This window comes from Eptatretus burgeri, chromosome 7 (assembly GCF_056783735.1).
Source record: "Eptatretus burgeri isolate ZD-2024b chromosome 7, Ebu_testis_v1, whole genome shotgun sequence".
NCBI lineage: Eukaryota > Metazoa > Chordata > Myxini > Myxiniformes > Myxinidae > Eptatretus > Eptatretus burgeri.
Window position 1 is genome coordinate 33,194,245 of NC_140967.1, and position 21,047 is coordinate 33,215,291.

Genomic DNA, 21,047 nt, shown 5'->3' on the forward strand with positions numbered 1-21,047 from the left:
TTGCATAAAGGGAACAATGGCATAACCTATATTCTTCAAAAAAGAAATCCCCAAACATCAATAAACCTGCACCGTTTTGGTTTAAAACTTTTCTCAAAATTTCTTCGAACTTTGTGATGTCGAACTTCAGACGCTTTTATGACCCTCTAATTTTGGAATTATATTAATGGATGAATTCATGGAATGGATGACATACCTACTTCGATACCGTCCTTCCATGATAGCCTGCTATTTGTGAAATTAAACCCCTGAATAGTTTTTAATTGTTGGAAACGCCGTTTCTATGCATCATTCAATTACCTCTGCCACCGAAGGTGAAGGAGGTTATGTTTTCACCCCTTTCTGTCTGATTGTTTGTCTGTTTGTTACTTGCAAAATCGAAGATTTTTCAAGTATATTGGTCAGTTGATTTTGTTATTCTGTCTGTCTGTTTGTTGCCGATAGGTCACAATTCTAATCCGATAGTCATGAAACTTTACTAAGTTGTAGAGGTAGTCTCAACTGAGAAGCTTATTGAATTTGAGGTTAAAGGTCATCTTGAGGTCAAATTTCTGAAATCGTCATTTTTCATCCGATTGACTTGAAATTTGAACAAGATTTGCATATTGCATCACTGAATTGGGAAACCAGCTATTTTTGAAGTCAAAAAGTCAAAGGTCAACTCAAGATCAAACTTCTAAAATAATCGATTTTTATCTGAAACATCGTCAATTTTCATCCAATTGACTTGAACTTTGATTAAGATTGTGAATTTTAATCTTAATGAAATGGACAATTTCATGTATCATAAATAATGATTAGGCGGAGATGAATCGCCAAAGTACCGGCAGAAACGTAATGCTAATTAGCTGAGGACTAGTTGGGGGGATGAGGGGGGGGTGGTTTTCATGATGACTCAACATTGACTGTGGTGCAGTTGTCACACAGTCAAGCCATCATAGTCAAAAAAAAATGTCTGACAAATTCTTTGTCTGGAAATAATAGGATTGGTTGACCTGATGAATGTGGCCTCTATTGCACAAATGTGAGCTAAAATGCGTCCTCTACTCAGGATTTTCAACCAGTCAATACGATATTGCTCTGCACACTGAGGATTATTCAGTAAATGGTAACCAATTGCAGAGGCACAGGGAATAGTTGTCATACTATGTACATTCTTACAAACCTGGGTACCAGGTGAGAGAAAAGTGGAGCAAATGTATGTGGGCCACATCTTTGAGATTGAAGGATCATATTAAACAACACGTCCCTTTGATCGAATGTCAAAGCTTGATGTTCGATATAGCATCTGAGAAAATATACATGGCAGAAACTATATGTTTTAACATGGGTTCTGGCATATGGTAGAAAACATTACCTGCTGTGTAAAAACGCCTTAGTTTCCCATAAAATTAGTTTGAAGCGCAAGACCAGAGAAAGTATAAAATAAATAAAGTTGCCAGTGCAATAAATGTAGGAGTGATGGGCCAAATGTCCTATCGTTGTCTTTAAACTTTCTAGTAATTGAAAAGTGCAGAGTTTGAATCTTATTGAGAAGATATCATTGTATACATTGCTTCTGGAAAAATGTGCAGAAAACTGCCCAACCAGGGAATGCCTCAGATAATTAAACGATCAGACGAAACCAGTTTTTGCGACTAGACTTTCTCAGTTAACTGCAATTGAACTGGCAGCCAAAGCACAAGAATCCCAACATCAAGATATGACTCTCTAGTTGCGCATTCCATTACAAACACGATCACCAGTCTACCATTATCACTACTTTTTTAACAGCTCAAATTAATCTCACCTTCTTGTGGGATTGGCCAAAAGAGAAGTTTGGCCCATGTCTTTCGAGAACTGGCTGGCCAGGCCTGATGTTTGTTTGACTGGAGCTGATTTGGGCAAGAATTTGGAATTTGTTCAGTGGGCCATTGATAACTGTCCTACTTTTCGCAAGTGACTATCTTTAACGTCTACCAACTAATGCTATCGGACAAAACACCCAGCTTAATGTCAAACCAAGGGACGGTGCAACATCCTGCCTGCGAAGCACAAATCTGATAGTTTATAGTTACGTCAGGAATCAAACTCAGACTAGACTGCTCAAAGGAAAGTGTGTTACATTGCACCATCATGTCAGTACAAAACAAACTCATTGGTGTGGAAAACAATCTGCCATTAGTAGAGGTGAGAGATGAGTCGGTTAAAGAAGAACTGAATTATTAAGAATTTGGAGCCAGATGACGAAGAAGGTTGTTTTGGTTAAACTTTTAAAAGTAAGGATGTCTTATGAGCACTATTCATAAATCTTGTATTTTATCCAAACCTATTTGGCAATAAAATAATGCTTGTGCGACTGCATTCAAACTTTTTTTAATTTGAAAAACAAAGTTTTGTGTTTTTCGAGTTTTGTGAAAGCAGACAAAAACACACATGACCATTGCTACATCGCCCTGTGCTTATCAGTTCAGGGATTTGCAAAATATAAGAAATGGGGAAAATAAATGGAAAACGAAAAGGCTTTTATCTGGCAGCTTAAACTGAATAGAACCCCTGCTCTGAGGTAAAATGGCGTGAATCACGGTAAAAGATCTAGCCCAGGAGCCTGCATGACTATACGCCAATAGCCAGCTGCATTATTTAGCAACGCTCGCTTTGCTGTGCCTTTCATCTGACAAACCGCATGTATGTCTCAGCACAGTTGGGGACAATGGTTTTGGTACAAATGTGGAATTTATTTTCTGCAAGGGACCATTACATTAATTTGCGAAACCTGTGTGTCATGATTTCAAGATACATTATGTGGCCAAAAATGAGAAAGCTGACTTTTCAAGATGTACCAATGATGGTGCCCAGTGACTGGACCCAATCAAAAATAAGGTAAGTAATCGAAGATAGTCCATTCTCGAGGTGAGAGCACAGTCGTCATCACAGCAGGAGTTGTTCAAAAAACAGGAAAAAAATAGTTAACCATTTGCTAGTGGACAGGGATTAGGAAATGTATTGTGTAATGCTTAATGGTGTAGTGGTGAAGAGTGTGTGAAGGTGAAGTAGAAACGGAACCCCTTGAGGAGGAGGTTTTGTATCTGCCTCTCGTGAGCGAGCTCAAACTCATCTCTGATGCAGAGTTCCAGCTTCAGTGGTTGGAATGACAATTTATAATTGGATTCTGGACAAAGAAGTAGAAGTAGAGCCACTCCTTTCACATCTTCAGACACATAGGGCTGCAGAGACTGTTTGTCATTGACTAGGGGGCACAGTCCTGGATGGGTTGCCACTCCGACACATGATACTCGAATGGCTCATTCTTCACAGTAAGCTGGTACTCATTTTGCCAACTTTACAAGGATGACAGGCTGAGTCAATTCACCTGGTGTTATGTAACAGCATGACAGGAGCTCAAACTCAGGACCCTAAGATCTTAAGCCAGCACCTTAACCGTTAAGCCAACACCAGGCTTCTGGAGAAAGAGCCATCTATATAAAATGCATGGATAAAATAGCTACATTTCTAATGCCCTTGCCACCACTTACTCATCCTCTCAGCCTCATTTTCATTTTTTTGACTCTTTTCCAAAGCTCCACTGCCTTCCTGTTTCTCCCCTCTCCTCCTACTCCCATTCCCCCCCCCCCAGGTCCCCATAACATATGAACATATAATGTGGACGTCTCAAAGAGGAAATATGTTATGTGGACAGATAAGTCACAATTCACACAATATTATGTGGATGGAAAGATTAATGCTTTGGTTATGCAATCGCAAGGGTGTGTAATCTTCTGTTTTTATTCTTCGATTAATATCCAATGGTGGTGTATAAGCGAGGAGGAACACAAAACTGAATGCAACACAGACTAGTTGAGCTGCTCAATCTGCAAAGCTCAGGTCTGACATTCTGATAACAGGGTAGTCTTCAACAAGAGCTTTTCAGGCATCATGCACCTGGTTTCACGTACCCTAGCTTCCAAGGGAGGGGGTGGGGGCGGGGGGGGCACATACAGACAGACAGACAGAGACAGACAGACTACATCAAATGATTCTAAAAGGCAGATGGTGAAACACAATGTCATTTTCATAATCGACCAAAACTTGTGGCCTGAGCTTTGCCTATTGAGAGCTCTAATAGTTGGTGTTGGTGGTGCCTTCTTGATTTCTTGAGATTTATTTTTGATAGATTTCTTTCTGATTTCTTGAGACAAAATAGATTTCTTGAGTACAACCAGTTATTTGTGGATTTGAGGAGTTATGTCCCTTGCTTTGTCAACGTGCCCTGGTAAGTAAAGGTTCAGGCATGTGTCATCGACTTTCTCAATTATTGTCGACTAATAAATTGTCGTCGACTTACTCAATTGTTTGGGACGTTCTCTCAGAATATTTTTAATTCCCATTCATCTGAAGCTTTCTCACGTGAGAAGGTAGAGAGGTTTCTGGCAAACCTCAACTCTGATTCTGCGACAGGTCCAGACGGCATTTGTGCATGTGTGCTAAAGACATGCTCTGCTGCTTTTGCTCATCCACTTTGTGCTCTGTTCACGGGATCATTATCTCTGGGTCAGTTGCTCTCTGACTGGAAATTAGCCAACATCACACAACCATGGTGCAAAAACGCATCCTCTTAACTAAAGGTCTATTAGTTTCCTTCCGATTATAAGCAAGGTCATGGAATCTATCATTGTAGTTGACATCAAATCCTTCCATTTTCTACAATGGCCTGATCTCAGGTCATCAATTTGGATTCAGATCAGGTCACTCCACCTCGGACATGCTGCTTCTGCTCTCCCAACAATGGATGTCGGTCTTCAATCCCAGACATGAGATTGGGGCTGTGAAACCAGACATGAAAAAGACGAAGGTTATATGGCGGATCATTCCCCATCCTTACTCATGGCCTCTTCTATCCCCAGATGACCCCATTTTTCAGATTATTGTGATTCTTTCTTCCTTTCCCTCACCTCTTTTCATTTGTTAGCTATCAGTTGCTTTGTTCCTTTTTTGTTTCATCCACACATTCGCATTCATCTTCTTCTTATTCTGTTTCATTCAGCTTGTGTCCTCCGCCTCCTCTTGATCTCACTTCTACCCTGCTGTTTGTGTTTCCCCCTTTCCATTTTGTTTCCTTCCATTCTGCTTTCGCTCTTCGATGAGCTTCGATCATGTATACAAAAAGCTATAAATCCACCTTTTTTTTCAGGTCATTTGGTGTATCCTTTGCTTGTTCCCCTCCAGCCTTCCATGTCAGCTAAACCTCCTCATCCTCTGTTGTTTTGCAACTCCATGAGCCTCACTGTGCAGATAAAGAAAGGCTGCGGTGGTTCAAGATATTATTTTTCTAATTAACTGGAATGTAAGACCCGTCGCATCCAGAGAAATAAATTAAAATTTACTGCACCCAATAAAAATCGTGCGAATAAATTATTGAAATATCCGCTGCTCTTTCGCATCCTTTTCTCACCTGTGTTGCAAGTAGAGTGGAAGGCGGTGTATAATCAGAAATACAGTTTGGTGGGTCAATTATGAATAAAATTGAAATGCTGAAAAAACAAGTATTGAATATAGCTAGCTTTTAATCAATATGAGAAACCGGTTTGAATGAGACTCACCATCACTATAAGTGAATATGAAGATGAAGGAGAACGTTTTTGTGTTTATGTAAATTGAAACTGGCCCATCTATCCTCACATAACTCAACCATATAATACTGTTTGCAGATTGGGCTTGATTAGTGGTATCCCCGATAGGACAATTGTTGACGGCCGGACAGACGGACGCAGGCAGGGATGGACGGACGCAGGCACGCCGAGACCGAGCTCCTTTTATATTATAGATTTATAGGCGTGTTTAGACAAAGCGACGTCTTAATGATTGGGTGGGTTTACCGGGCCAAAGCAAGCACCCACTTTCACCCTCTCCCACTACCAAATCCCCTGCCCTGATATGACAGAGACCATTCTAGATATTGTATGGCTCTGTGTAAGAGTAGTAAATTTTAGAATCACATTTTTGCTTCAGGTTTCGCTTGCTTTGTAAATTTTCCTTAAGGCTAATCATGTCTTCTCAAGTATTGCCTTTATAGACACATTAATAAATTAACCAATCCTTTTGAATGGCTGGAATAAAAATAAAATATAGCAAACAGAAACTATCAAGGATGATTATGCGGGTTTTGTGTTCAACAATTTCACTTCATCTGCAGTATATTTTGTTTTTGTTTGGATAACAGTCACCTGAAGATAGGTAAATGATGATGAGCTGTACCATACTTTTCTTGGAGCAATGGTGCTACTGAAGCAGTTTCCTGGCAAGGGTTATACTGGGTGGTTTACCATTGATTTCCCAGCAGAGTCAGGGCAGGAATTTGTAATTTGTTCATAGTGCCGGCGATAGCTCACCTCCTCTCTGCGAAGTGCACCATGGGATCTTTAACATCCACCAATAAATGTCGGCAGATGGAACGCCAAGTTTAACGTCCATCCGAGTCCGAGGGACGGCACACGCATTGATGCCTTGCCCTGCATTCAAAACACCACAATGAGAGTACATAGCTGGAACAAGACACAAACCCAGGATAGATAGCTCACAGACGAATCTGCATACCTTTAGGCTATCCTGCCAGCTTTGATGGCTAAATATCAGAACATAGAAGTATAAAAACCTTTCAAGGAAATACTAGTCACAGTTTAACTTCAATTAACGATGCTAGTCCATGCTAATTATTTCAACTGGAGAGAGAGGAATACCCAGAGACATCATGTAAAATAATAGTAAAATAGTTGCTGTTGGATGATTTATTTTGCTATTGGGAAGGTTTCTTAATGGTGCGAAAGTGGTGTGGTGCGTCAAATAGCTACATTTCTAATGCTACAATTTCTACAATTTCTAAACCACCCAAAAGTGGTGCGTCAAAATTGTTCATGTCTTTGGGCTCCTGAGCATGTTAAGAAGGCCCTGAGTGGAGATCAAGTGGTAAATGAAGCATTACCTTGAAAGTTACCAAAAGTATAAAATTTGCCGTTATCCCTTGTCTGTTACATCCAACAAGTCAGCACGTAGCTCATCTCATTTCTATTCAACCACCCGCTGAAGAATATATCCCGGTGATTGACATTTATGAAGAAGCCTGCAAAGCTCTCATGGCAATGCTTTCAAAGTTGCTTGCAGATTCAACTGGAAATTTTTCATCGGTGCTCGTCAATTTGCGTATGATCTATTGGTCTACAAACTTCAGTATCGGCTTGTTGGTTCCTTTACATTGACAGGAAAGTTCATTTTGTAGCCTGCCCCCCATTGAGTATTCTATTGTGAAGGATTATTGAGGGGGTTCAGGTCAGATCAGGTCAGGTATGGGAGCATTTACCGGAGCAGCATGCTCCCATACCTGACATCGAGGGCACCCAAAAGGATCTCCACTCTCTGCAAAGATGAATGCATCATCTGCGAAATGAAGGTCAGAGATCTTGACATTCCCAAACGACGCACCGCAGCTTGATCTTGAGAAGACTTATGCAGGATAAGTGCTTAGCAGGCTTCTTAGCAACTTAGACCGGACCAGTTTCATCACTTTATGCAGCTACTTTGGTGAGAGGAATATGGGAGGGGTCAATCATTGATATAATCCTAGCCACCTGGGCATAGTCAATTAGGTGAGAGCTGATTGGCTATTCCCTCCATTCACAGGTGAGAGATGTGGGTGGGTCTTTATTTATATATTGACTGCTTTTGACGTTTGCATGTGGTACATGCTTGAGAGCCTCATTGGTATGCATTGCTGTCTACGCTATGCTGATGATTCGCCAATAAGTGATGAAACCAGTCCGGTAGCTGAGGGGAGTGTATAGCATTGGGAGTGTCATGTGTGTACTTTGTGTGAACATCTTTATAGTTGTTGAGGAACTCTGGGAAGGGTTTGAAACAGTGCTTAGCACTTTCCTTGCACAAGTATTCTTGGGTTGCTTTTTGCAGCTACTTTGGCTGGAGGAGCATGGGAGGGGTCAATCATGAATATAATCCCAGCCACCTGGGCAAAGTCGATTAGGTGAGAGCTGATTGGCTACTTCCTCCATTCACAGGTGAGAGATGTGGGTGGGTATTTTTTTTATACACACACACACACACACACACACACACACACACACACACACACACACACACACACACACACACACACACACACACACACACACACACACACACACACACACACACACACACACACACACACACACACACACACACACACACACACACACACACACACACACACACACACACACACATATTGTTGTGGATCTCCGCCCGCCGGCGTGCGAACAACCGCTTCTAACCAATAGCGGCCGCTTCGCCCAACGAACGGACAATCCAGCCGTGGCTTTCCGGATCAATGCCGAAAACCAGCCACGGGTGTGTTTTCAACCACACCACAACCTTGTCCATACTCTACCCGTGCGCTACAGGGTCCGATCGCCAAATCTTCGATTTACCTAATTAATCGCGCGGGTAGATTACCGAGAGATTGTACCTCAACGAGGCCCGCTTGGAAATGAGCTGCTTAAGCAGCTCGCGCCGTTTTGGGATAACCGAGCGGGGTGTTATCGCGAGGCCCCGTTGGACCCGATTCTATTATCGGCTATTTAACAACCAACTATATTCCGAGTGCAATATGGCAGTTCAATTAGGGAAAAGGACGCAACGAACGGGTTAACATTTAAACAAGCACATCTATTGAATAAAGCACACGTAAACAGTGATGCAGTCATGCACGTAATCAGGTGAGGCAAACAAAAGCAATACACTGTACAAGCACATAATGAATGGGGGTAGGGACAAGACACGAGCAAGAAAATGAACTACCCCCGTTCTATTTATTATGTACACACTTAACAGTTCTACTTACGGACATGGCGCCACAACGTTCATTCAAAGGCAAGGAAAAACCCCGGGACAGACGAGGGGTAGACTGGACCTCTTGGATCTTTATTTCACGGAGCTGTGATGACCGCAGAGGCTCCGCGAGGCCGGGCTGGTTACCTTCACCTTCAAGGTGTCTCGCTGGGGCGACCCGCAAGGTCCCGTCCCCACGGCAGCTGTCGTGACTGCGGTCCAGCCCAGGCCCTGTCCGACGGCCTGGTGATTTGGGCCCAGCCGGCAACACCTCAGAGGAACGAACGGTTCTTGTGCTCTTTCAGAGTTGATGCTCTCTTTAAGAGCCCGTCCGCCCCTCAGCGCTGCTCAGACTGTCCCGAAGCCCCGTTCGATCCTGGCTGGCGACCTCTCTCCGGTTCTCCCCACGTCCCACACGAACTGGCAGTTCTGCGTGGCACGGCTGGCCTGCTGTGCTCCCAACTCTGTCTCCTCGGCGAACCCGGACTTCCACTGCCCTCCACTGGATTCGAGCTCCGCTCCTCACACCGCTCCAAACCCCGACCGACTCGACTGCCTGAACTGGCACTCTGCGTGCCTTTTTATAGGGTTCGTGAGGCGAGATGAGATCTGATCTCCGCACTTTCACCTCTGACCCCCACTGGCTCCGCCCCTCTCGCTCTCCTGATCCGAATTCCGAGGCGAACTTCGGGGTGAGCAGACGTGGTAGGAATCATCGATGCTGAAGGGAGAGCGGACGTAGTAGAAATCACCGTCGCTAGCAACGAGGAAACCCCGCGTCTGTTTGCAGCGATTTCGCCATTACCGGCGCAAAGATGGTGGCGCCCACGGAGTTGAAGGTGAAGCGATGTTGTTTCGTTGTTGGGTATTGGGGGAGATGCGGTTTAGGAGATGGTGGTTGGCGTTGTGGAGAAGGTGGTTGTGGTTGGCGTCGTGGAGAAGGTGGTTGTGTGAGGGCAGTTGTGGAGAAGGTGGTTGTGTGAAGGCGGTTGTGAGAGTGATGTTGGTGGTGGAGGTGGTTGTTGTGAAGCGGTTGATGAGAGCGATGTTGGTGGTAGAGGTGGTTGTTGTGAAGCGGTTGGTCCAAAATAACGATAGCAAAGAATAATGGCTACCTCAAAGATCACAGCCCGGTTACACGAATAATTTCCCGTTAAACATTCGTGGGGAAATCCATCTGAACACAGACTTATTGACATAACTGATCTGAGGACCTATATGGTGCTCTGAGAATTTCCACAGCCGTAACACTATATATATATATATATATATATATATATATATATATTGAAACATGAGGAGTGTGACAAGCACTCCACTGATCCCCATTGGACATAATCCACACCAAAGCGTTTCTTCCAACACAGAGGTTTTGGCCTGGTGACTCTGTCAAAAAGACAAAGGTTATATGGTGGTCATCATCATCATCATCATCATCATCATCATCATCATCATCATATCAATTGGAATCACCAATCAGGATTTCAGGCTTATTTTCCCTCATCAGGATGGTATACTATACTAATAAATATCGAACCAATCATGACCATATTCGTCATTTATACATCAGATGCACCTCCTGACGGTGATGGTGAGCATCATCGTTTGGTGTGGACTATGTTCAATGGGGATCAGTGGAGTGTTCGTCACACTCCTCATGTTTCGATTTTGCCACTGGTCACACCACGTGCCTTCTGGTTGAATGCTTTGCATTAGCAGGAACAATTGTCTGGGTGGCAGACGGATGGTTGTTCTGTGCGGACTATGCGGTTTTACCATGTGAAACTTGATCTGCGGCGATGCTCACCAGAACAGTCAGGAGGTGCGTCTGGTGCATATATGAGCACAAATGTGCATAAAATCATGGGGTTTGACTGCTCCAGTGGTTAGCTGAGCTTTTGTCCTCTGGAAGTGTTGTCCTCTTATGCATGTGCACATATAAATATAAATAAAATATTCCATTCCATTTGGACCATACTCCGTACAGATTGTTGGTGCTGCTGAAGCAGTCTCGTGGGTTATTGGGCACAATCCTGGACAAAAGTTGGAGCATGCAATTGCAGCTCTATCAGTTGGGGACTTGCAACCTTACCACTCCTGGTGATGAAAATTGAAATCACTGAGAATCTTCACACAATCTGAACCAGTGGTTTCGATGACAGAATCCAGATTGTCAGACAGGTAGTCAATAAAATGACTGTTGGTTCCAGGCAGGGAACCAGGGTGATACACAGTGCCAATCAGTAGGTTCCAGCATGTGTTTTCACAGTGCACCAGATGACTTCCATGTCTGGAGGTTCCAACTTCTGATAATGTTGAACCTGGAGCATATTGTGAAACCAAATAGCAATGCCACCCCATCCATCACTGCAATCTCGTCTTCAAGGTGGCTCCTGGTATCCACTGAGCGACACATTAGGGTCAGTTACTGTAGAACTTAACAATAATTCAGTAGCAACAATAATGCCAGTTTTACTTCATTTGGCTCTATGGGCAAGCACTCCAATATTTGTCCTAAAACCTCGAACATGAGCAAGTATCCACAAGCGGCACTGTCAAAATACTCTCTTCATACTATTTGAACTTTTCATTGTACAGAAGTGGTTTGGGAAGAATCTGACTGCAGTGTCATCCACCGGACGAGGGACATGCCTTCCACGTCTCATGCGACACAGCGTTCCCACCCTCTTCCCCACGGGTGTAGTTTTGTGGTTGCCGTTGGCTAATACGAGCTCATCCACCTTTTGATGGCATTTCCTCCATCAAGGGTTCCATAACCATACCCAGGTGCTCTTCTGCCCTTAGCCATTGGCACTTCCTGGGTTGCCTAGTTAGTTAACCCCCACTAAGCTTTCAGCGTTGCTCTGATAAGATTTGTCAAAAAACAGGGCCACCATGTGCAGGTTCCAGAACTCCATATATATGTATCAGGTCTCTTCGGAGAATCCTTGGCTATCACTGGTCAGACTTTGTGTCCAACGAGTGGTTGCTGAGAGAAACTCAAATGAGATTTGTTACCTGCCTCGTCCGTGAGCATCAGCTGTCGCTGTATGGACATGTGGCTCATTTTTCTGACGCTGTTCCTGCTCACCAGATTCTCTCAGCGATGGAGCTTCATGGATGGAGGAGGCCAATGGGCCGACCAGGTGCCTCATGTGGTTGCAGCAGGTTGATCAGCATCTCAAGGATATGGAGATGGGCCAGGCATCTGCCTGAGGGAAAGCCAGACAGAGGCCCTTGGAGTACCAACGGAAAGTGGACGCAGCGACGCGCTGCTCCGATGCATGCTCCCAAACCTGACCTGACCTGAAGAACATCGAAGCCGGTACACTGGGAAAAATCACAGAATTGTCGGACAACATCCATAAATGAAAATATAAGTAACTGAAAAAAGAAAGAAAAATAATGAAACAAAAATGCAAATGAGCAACCCGAGACAATGGGGAAGCACAGTAATTTTGTGTGCCGACGGACATCGAAGCAGATACACCAAGAAAAATTACAAAATCATCGGAAAGCATCGATAAATGAAAATATAAATAAATGAAAAATCAAATGCAGGTGGGTGACCCGAGACAATGAGGAAGCACGGTTTGTATAATTATACATTGTGTAAGCACACCCCGCTAGCATATATTGTTACGGTCGTGGGAATAGATGGAGGAATTTCATAGGAAAGTTAGGATTATATGGAGTTGCTTGGTCCGTGGATATGTAGGAGACATCTCAATGTAAATTAAGTAGGGAAACTGTGAGCTTAAGAGTTACTTGTCACCACATGGGGGATGGTGCTGTGTTAATTAGGTAGGGATTAAGACCAATTTCCTCCAGTATATAATTGCCCCCTGTGACCATTTCCTACGTTTTTTCATTTACAAACCAATAAAATTACGTTCTATAACAACAATAACAATATCGCACGTCCAAGCAGGCGAGAGAAGCCCCACCTTCCCGACTTCGTACCAGTAAGTCGCACCCTCGAGGCTTATGATTGTTGAGTGTGACATGAGAGGGGGGATGGGATGATCGAAGAGAGGACAGAGTTAGTGGAGGACATGATCGACTAAGAGGATCTCATTTTTGCTCTCCTCTCAGCACGACGAAATACAGCAACACGATTCTCATGTCATGCTGTGAATTTACCCACATGCTGGAGCAAGACACGAGTCATTGACTGTTTGGATGAACCGTGAAGTCTGTACATTTCTGAGGAGGGAAGAAGAGTGTGCCTTGTGGCCTTATCATGAGTCCTCAGAGATTGTCTCATCGTATGGTCGAGGAGGAAGGTGGGTGATCATTGTGAGCAGACCTTGTGTAAGAGAGGAACATTCGGCATGTTCGTTCATGAGAAGAAGCCGCATGGCGGTTTCTTATCCTTGGCGTTGAATACTGCCTCATTAATTATCTCATGTATGTTTCCCGCCCAGAGAGCAGCTTGGCGCCATTTTGGGCGCATCTTCCTGTGCAGGGTGAAGCGGCTTGATCGCAAAGTTCAATAGAGACCATCTCTGGACAAAGCTAAGTGCCAGCATAAAGGGAGGATTTTCTTTTATTTCATTTTCCCCTTGTCTGTATTAAAGTCTGTGTGTCGAGGCTTCTTGACTTTAGGCTTTGACTTCACATTTTAACACCGAGAGGTGCCGGGAGGGCTATCGCGCCTGTGTGGACGCCATGGTGCAATAGCAGGAGGAGGAATTGGGATTTTGTAAATGCCCGGGTGGTGGTTTGGTGCAACAGTTGGAAACCCATGTAACAGAACGAGAGCAGGTGTTCGCTGATAAAGGCTTGTGTTAGCTGTTTGTGAATGGGGGAAAGGATGGATGGAATGTTACAGGAGCGACTGAGCACTTGGGACAATACCATAAAGGGAGAGGAGATAGAACCAAAAGTTTCTGTTAGCCTCAATGGTGACGTTGATGGTTCTGTTGAGACCATGCGAGGGCTGACTGACTCATACGGAGTTAAACTGGACTTGCTGCACGGACATTGAGGATGTTGTTGAAAAGGGTCAAGCAGATTTGGCAGAGCCAATGTTTGAACCACTTGCAGGACATGTGGTGGAGGGGAGCGACAGTGACATTGACATGCCAAGTACTGAGAAAGCGACTAGTTTGGAAGCATTCAAAGGTGAGCTTCCTGGTGTAAACTCTGGAGAGGGCATTGCCAAGTTTGAAAAAGTGCAAGGCGATTTAAGAGGCGCAGACGGATCCCATGAGGAAGAGCAGGATGCTTGTCAAATAGACCTGTGTGAGAGTGATGTTTTTGAAATGAATTCGCAGAACCAATCTCAGAGTTCAGATTTCGATGATAGTTGTGAAGGCCAATTACTCACTGTTTATGAATCTTGTGGAAGTGATGCCAAGGTGGAAGGTTGTGACGAGTTTGGTGCATCTCGCTGTTGTAACGGAGATGGTACAGCTGTAGTTGAGAGTGGATCTACAGAAATGTTTTTTGATGATTGTACGCTAGGGAGTGGCACATTGGATACTGTGAAGGAAAATGACATTGAAGTTCCGAAGGTGCTGGATGAGGAAAGTGATTTTCCTGAAGCACTTCTTTCTGAACTTCGCACTCACAGGAAGGCAAGTCCTGAAGTTTGTTTTGTCGATCCAGGATTGGAGCAATCCTAAGAAGGATGTGTTGAGGAGGAGAGTTGCAGGAGCTGTAACTATCTGGTAGTTGAGCAAGAGACTCATCTTGAAACGAACCAAAGTGAGTCGAGTGCAAGCTTTGAAGAGAAAATGCCCCCACTTGGTGTGAATGTTGAGGATTCTGGTGATGAAGATGATGTTCAGCATTTTTCATTGGATGAACTTGGAGAAGCTGATGTACCCCAGGAATCCCTTCCAGATGTCAGTCCCATAGATTCTTCAGCAAGGGATATTGAGAAGAAACAGGTGGATGAACTGCATGACGAAGGTGAATTGCCAAATACTGGACTTGTTGGCAATGAGAACCGTGCTGAACTTTATGAGGGACTTGGCCAGTCTTGTTTTGATCCAGTGGTTGAGAAGTATACTCCAGAACTTGTGCCACTTGAGAGGGAGTTTAAAGTTGAGGAATGTGTCATGGGGAATGAACCATTGGATGATGATGATTGTTTGATTGGAGGCAAGAAGGAGATAGATAAGGAAGATGACCTTTATAAGGAGTCTCTGTCGGAGGTGAACACTTGCCAGGAGAACAGGGAATTGCGTACTGAACTGCAGTCTTTCAAGAGCGAAACCCAGAAAGTGATGGAAAGTCTTCGGGAGAGAGTGTGTGAGCTCGAAGCTGAGTTGGGTAACGATTGCAGCTGAAGGGAGCATGTGCAGGCTAAAGCCATAGTCCTGCAAGCTGAAATGGATGGGCTGCACCAGCAGCAAGCCAAACAAGCACAGCAAGGGCTCACTGGAGCTGAGAATAAAGTGCGGGCAAGTAAACAGCAGTATGGGAAGATGAAAGAGAAACATAAAGAGTTGCACGAGGCAAAAACACATTTCAACTCACTGCAACTCTCATCGCAGGCACCGAACAGACGAGTGTAATAGCCCAGGGTCAGATTCTGGGAACGAATGAGAGAAATTTGGGTCTGCCAGATCCTGGAGGAGGATGCAGGCTTCTGGGAGTGGATGAGAGAAATCTAGGTCTCCCAGATACTGGAGGGGGATGCAGGCATCGATCCTGCTGCTGATCTGGTTCTTCGACATCTCCTTCTTGAGGGTGTGCTTGAAGGCTTCAATTGCACCCAAACATTAGCCACATTGGTCAAAAAGATTTTGGAATAATAGGCAAATTTAGAAGAAAAAAAAATGGGAGTATAGAATCCAGGGAGATTGAAAGTAACGAATCCACAGGGATGGATTGGAAGGGTGCAAAGAAAATTAGAAGGGGTGGATGACACTCTTAGACCTGACCAACTTGTGATGACTTGCACTTAGGGTAAGGTGCCTCGTTGCTTACTGTCCCAAGGGTTTAGTTTTGCTATTAATTGGGATGTGGGTAATTGCTATGGGAGCGGGCAAGAGTGACTCAATGGTCAGTAAATGGATTGGTTTGGAAACCAGAATTGTCTTGTGGTGTTGATGTCTGTTATGTGAAAATAATTGAGTTCTGTTTGGAGAACGAATGCGAATTATAACATGTAAGTAGGCCATGGCAGTGTAGGAACACGATCACCATTTTTGCATTGATCACAATCACCATGTTTGAGAATTGAATGGCAACAGGGGAGGAAAAGAGATGTTGGATTGCGTGGGTGGGGAAGATGTGTGAGTACACAGAAATGGATCAAGCTCTGGAGGAGCGGTGACTGCGGCTCCCCCCTGAGGTGATTTGTCCCTGGCAGCCGGTGGTGTCTGGAAATGGGGACCCATCAGAGGGGAGGTTTGATTGGGCAACCAGCGGTAAGGAGACCCTGGCGACCCGTATAAGGCCGAGAGAGCCGAGATGGTGTGGAGACCCTCCCTGGCAGGGCATACAGCAAAAGAGCTGTTTGACTGTCAGGGACCAAATAGTTGAAGGGTGGGGGGTGAAGAAGTCGTATGTCGGGCGACTTGTTTTTAGACTGCGGGCACCACAAACGGAAGTGCCCCCACCATCTTTATTGTACGGTACCTCCCGGCTGGCACGTTAAGGATCGCACATGTGTGTAATAACATTTAAGCCATGGTCTTGCAGGGTTGGAAGGAACGATTGATATTGGGTTTATGTGTGAGTGTGTGAAAGAAGGTTCACTTGATCCATGTCACTAACCTGTACCAGAGGAACGGGGCTCGTGGAAATTTGGAACAGGTAAATTGGGATGGCTCCGCAGGAAACATTGGGTATCGTGGCATTCACCGGGAAACGCAGTCTTTAGAAGGGGGCTGTTTAAACGTTAAAAAGTTTTTTGGTTAAGGTTTATTTTAAGTTGCTTGTGGCTGTGTATCTGTTGTAGGTTTGAGTATAAACCCCTTGTGCTGTGCGTCCATCTGCTCCATCCATGCCGCCCTTTTCTTCTCCCACGCACGCCATAATCTCCGAGGATAACGTGTTCGCCTCTAAGGAAAACCGCTCGGCGATCCGGCCTGGTCGGTGTTAACCACCCATCCACGCCAATTGGGTCGAGGGAATTAACATAACTGCCATCCCTGGGGTTTTTGTAATTCAATTCCTGTCTCAGCTGCTATAATAACAGATATTAATAAATATACAGCTCCTGATGGTACAAGGAACCATGACAGCAGTGCTGCTGTCTGTCTGCTGAATTGGAAAGCCAAAAAGCCACTTGAAGTGATGACACCTTAATCCTTCAACTTTAACATGAAATGGTAGCTGCTTATTGGTGGTGACGGCAGAATGAGAATTTTAAATGAAACCCAAGACACCTTCATGTAAATATACACTTCACATTACCATGGCATTCACAGTGAAATGGGAAACATATATCACTTATAGCTCGACCTGTGATTTTTTTTATTTTTCATCTCCAGTAATCTAAGACTTGTGGAGGAGCTTGTAAATATATTACCTACATGTAGGACAAGGACGTAAGGAGACATTTGTGTACTTTCACATGAATTGCAAGGAAGTTATGAAATTTCCCACTACTTCTTTAATGGCTTCAATTATTCCCACCTTCTTAAAGGGTGGGTCACCAACATTACTTGGTGGACGTTAAAGATCCCACAGTGTCCTTTGCGAAATGTCAGACAGCTATCACCGGCACCCTAACCAAACTCCAAATTCCTGCTTTAACCTTCAAGGGGCACTGCATTAGCGGCACAGCTGTATCCCCAGCAAATGATACTACCCACAGATATGTGAGCTGCATACGAAACCAATAAGCAAATACCATTTCATGTGAGCTGCATACCATCCTGTCTTCTACCATCTCCTCTCCGGTCTCGCCCCCCCCCCCCCATATTTCTGCAGGGTGCTCAACGTCTGCCAGCAACCCCCTTATGGTAAAACTACTAAATCACGAATCACTGCTCACCTTCACTCTTCCATTCCTCTTTTTTCCCGCCTTTGGAACAAACTCCCACTCTCTTCGATCCCATTCTTCCCTCCAGGTCTTCAAAACAGCTGTTCACCACCACCTCTTATCTTCTCCCATCTAAAACCTCGATCTTTTCTACCCCCCTTAATCCACCCCAAACCCACCTCCTTCAAATTTCCTACTTTCCTTCCTGAAAGTCCCTGTAATGTCCATCTTGTATTCCCCATGTTCCCCGCCCCATCCCTCTCCCTTCCACAGATCTCCTCATGTCTCTGTTCCCCACTGTTTTGTCCTTCCCTCTCCCACCCCTCCTGTCTCCTGCCCCCACCCCCTCCTCCTAGTTGTGCGTTGTGTGTTAGCTCTCATATGAGCCTCGACAAAGTATACAAACAAACAAAGAAAAGAAAATAAGACTAGTGTGGGAACATTTTGGGCCCAAGTCTTTCACGAAACAGCTGGCCAGGCCTTACATTCGACTGAAGGTGATTCGGCATTTGTAAATCTGTTCAGGGTGCCGGCAATAACTCACCTACTCTTCGTGAAAGACACCGTGGGATCTTTAATATCCAACAACAAATGCGACACATGTGGACACCCGGCTTAACGTCCATTCGATGGGCGACAAACTTTGTGTTGAAACACCCTCACCGATGAAACACAAATGCCCTGTTGTGCTCTGTGTAAACCCAGTGTTCCCATATTCGTGTGTACTTGGGATAAGGGAGAGAGGGTTAGCGACATTGAAAGTTGGACTTTCGTAATCTTGAATCACCCAGTTTCATCTCACCATTTAATCAGCATCCCACGAATCTTCTCGCCCGACTCTCTGCTGCCACTAAGTCCCGTTCTGTCAAGTCCATCTTGACAGGAGGGACACACCTTGGAGGGGGAGTAGAGAGGGAGGGGGAGACAAAGAGGTAGAGGAGCCGTTAAGGAAGCCTCCACATGGAAGACCAATGCGAAGAGGGAATGAAAAGAGGAAAGAAAGGCCACTGAGGGAAGAGGCAGGTTGGTGTAAATGGGTTGAGAGTGGAAGGCAGTGAGTGCTATTAAAGGAGAGAGAGGGAAAGGAGAAAACGGAGGAGGCGGTGGGGGGCGGGAGGTTGACAGGGGAGGGTCGTGCGAGAGGGATTAGGGAAGGGAGAGCAAGAGAGGGGAAGGAAGGGAGAGAAGCCAAAGCTGTTGAAGGTACCGTGTCTGTGTGTGTCTGTGCGCCTTCTCGTGTGTCCTTTTGTCCATGTCTGTCTGAGGTTATTTTTATGCCTTTACCTCAATGTGTTTCTTTTAACGTGTTTCTGTCCGAGCTGTTTTGTTTAATGTGTTCGCTCGCGCGCTATATATGTCCCCAGCGTGTCCTTGGTATCACACACCTCGGAGTCCCTATCCACCGCAAACACCTCATCACACACCTCATCACTCACCTCGGAGTACCTACCCACACCAAACACCTCAGCACACACCTCATCACCCACCTCAGAGTACCTACCCACCCCAAACACCTAATCACCCACCTCAGAGTACCTACCCACCCCAAACACCTCATCACACACCTCATCACCCACCTCAGAGTACCTACCCACCCCAAACTCCTCATCACACACCTCAGAGTACCTACCCACCCCAAACACCTCATCACACACCTCATCACCCACCTCAGAGTACCTACCCACCCCAAACACCTCATCATACACCTCATCACCCACCTCAGAGTACCTACCCACCCCAACACCTCATCACCCACCACAGAGTACCTACCCACCCCAAACACCTCATCACACACCTCATCACCCACCTCAGAGAACCTACCCACCCCAAACACCTCATCACCCACCTCAGAGTACCTACCCACCCCAAACACCTCATCACCCACCTCAGAGTACCTACCCACCCAAAACACCTCATCACACAACTCATCACCCACCTCAGAGTACCTACCCACTCCAAACACCTCATCACACACCACATCACCCACCTCAGAGTACCTACCCACCCCAACACCTCATCACCCACCACAGTGTATCTCCCCACCTCATCACCCACCTCAGAGTACCTACCCACCCCAAACACCTCATCACCCACCACAGAGCATCTCCCCCCACAACATCCGCCTCAGAGTATCTCCCCCACCTAATCACCCACCACAGAGTATCTCCCCCATCTCATCACTCATTTTAATGCATATCCCACTCCAACCCCACCTCATCACCCACCTCAGTGTATCTTCCTCCAACCTCTGCCCCACCTCATCATCACCTCAGTGTATTTCCCCCCTCATCACCCACCTCAGAGTATCTTCCTCCACCCTCCACAACTAATCACTCACCTCAGTGTAGCTTCCCCAAATCACTCATCGCCGTGTATCTCCTACCCCAACCTTACCTCATCACCCACCTCAGAGTATCTCCTCCCACCCCACCTCACCTACCCCCACAGCCTCATTCAAATTCCTGGGTTGCATCATCATCATCATCCCTCAGCGCATCACTGACCTAGCAGAGTATCTCCTCCCACCCCATATCAGTGTATCTCCCTCCAACCTCTGCCCCACCTCATCATCACCTCAGTGTATCTTCCCCAAATCACTCATCACCGTGTATCTCCCACCCCAACCTTACCTCATCACCGACTTAGCAGAATATCTCCTCCCCTCCCCCCACCTGCTTCATCACCCACACCTCGGTGTTTCTCCCTTCATCACCCACACCTCAGTGTTTCTCCCTTCATCACCCACACCTCGGTGTTTCTCCCTTCATCACCCACACCTCGGTGTTTCTCCCTTCATCACCCACACCTCAGTGTTTCTCACTTCATCACCCACACCTCGGTGTTTCTCCCTTCATCACCCACACCTCAATGTTTCTCCCTTCATCACCCACACCTCAATGTTTCTCACTTCATCACCCACACCTCAATGTTTCTCCCTTCATCACCCACACCTCAATGTTTCTCACTTCATCACCCACACCTCGGTGTTTCTCACTTCATCACCCACACCTCAGTGTTTCTCACTTCATCACCCACACCTCAGTGTTTCTCCCTTCATCACCCATACCTCAATGTTTCTCCCTTCATCACCCACACCTCAGTGTTTCTCCCTTCATCACCCACACCTCAGTGTTTCTCCCTTCATCACCCACACCTCAGTGTTTCTCCCTTCATCACCCGTACGTCAGTGTTTCTCCCTTCATCACCCACACCTCAGTGTTTCTCCCTTCATCACCCGTACCTC

The 21,047-nt window shown here is 45.5% G+C and overlaps 2 protein-coding genes across 13 annotated transcripts in view; one reads left to right on the forward strand and one right to left on the reverse strand.

The window, feature by feature from the left end:
* LOC147022980 (uncharacterized) overlaps positions 1-18,901 on the reverse strand; it is a 268,630-nt gene extending 249,729 nt beyond the window's left edge. For 2 of the 9 annotated variants that reach the window (XR_015059980.1, XR_015059981.1), the window contains exons 1-2: positions 18,606-18,744; positions 6,369-6,488 (exon numbers count right to left, since the gene is read on the reverse strand). Coding sequence is in view for 1 of the 9 variants with exons in the window: in XM_085887986.1 (XP_085744112.1) it covers positions 6,369-6,488; positions 17,816-17,879 (184 nt within the window). In the remaining 8 variants the exon portion in view is untranslated. Of the gene's footprint in view, positions 1-6,368; positions 6,489-17,815; positions 18,082-18,605 lie in introns of those variants that run through there. The other 7 variants (XR_015059979.1, XR_015059978.1, XR_015059982.1 and 4 more) reach the window with 7 other exon arrangements.
* Positions 18,902-18,911: 10 nt separating this feature from the next.
* LOC147022983 (neuroligin-3-like) overlaps positions 18,912-21,047 on the forward strand; it is a 103,652-nt gene continuing 101,516 nt past the window's right edge. For 2 of the 4 annotated variants that reach the window (XM_085887976.1, XM_085887977.1), the window contains exon 1: positions 18,912-19,006. The gene's annotated coding sequence lies outside the window, so the exon portion shown is untranslated. The remainder of the gene's footprint in view (positions 19,007-21,047) is intronic. The other 2 variants (XM_085887974.1, XM_085887975.1) reach the window with 1 other exon arrangement.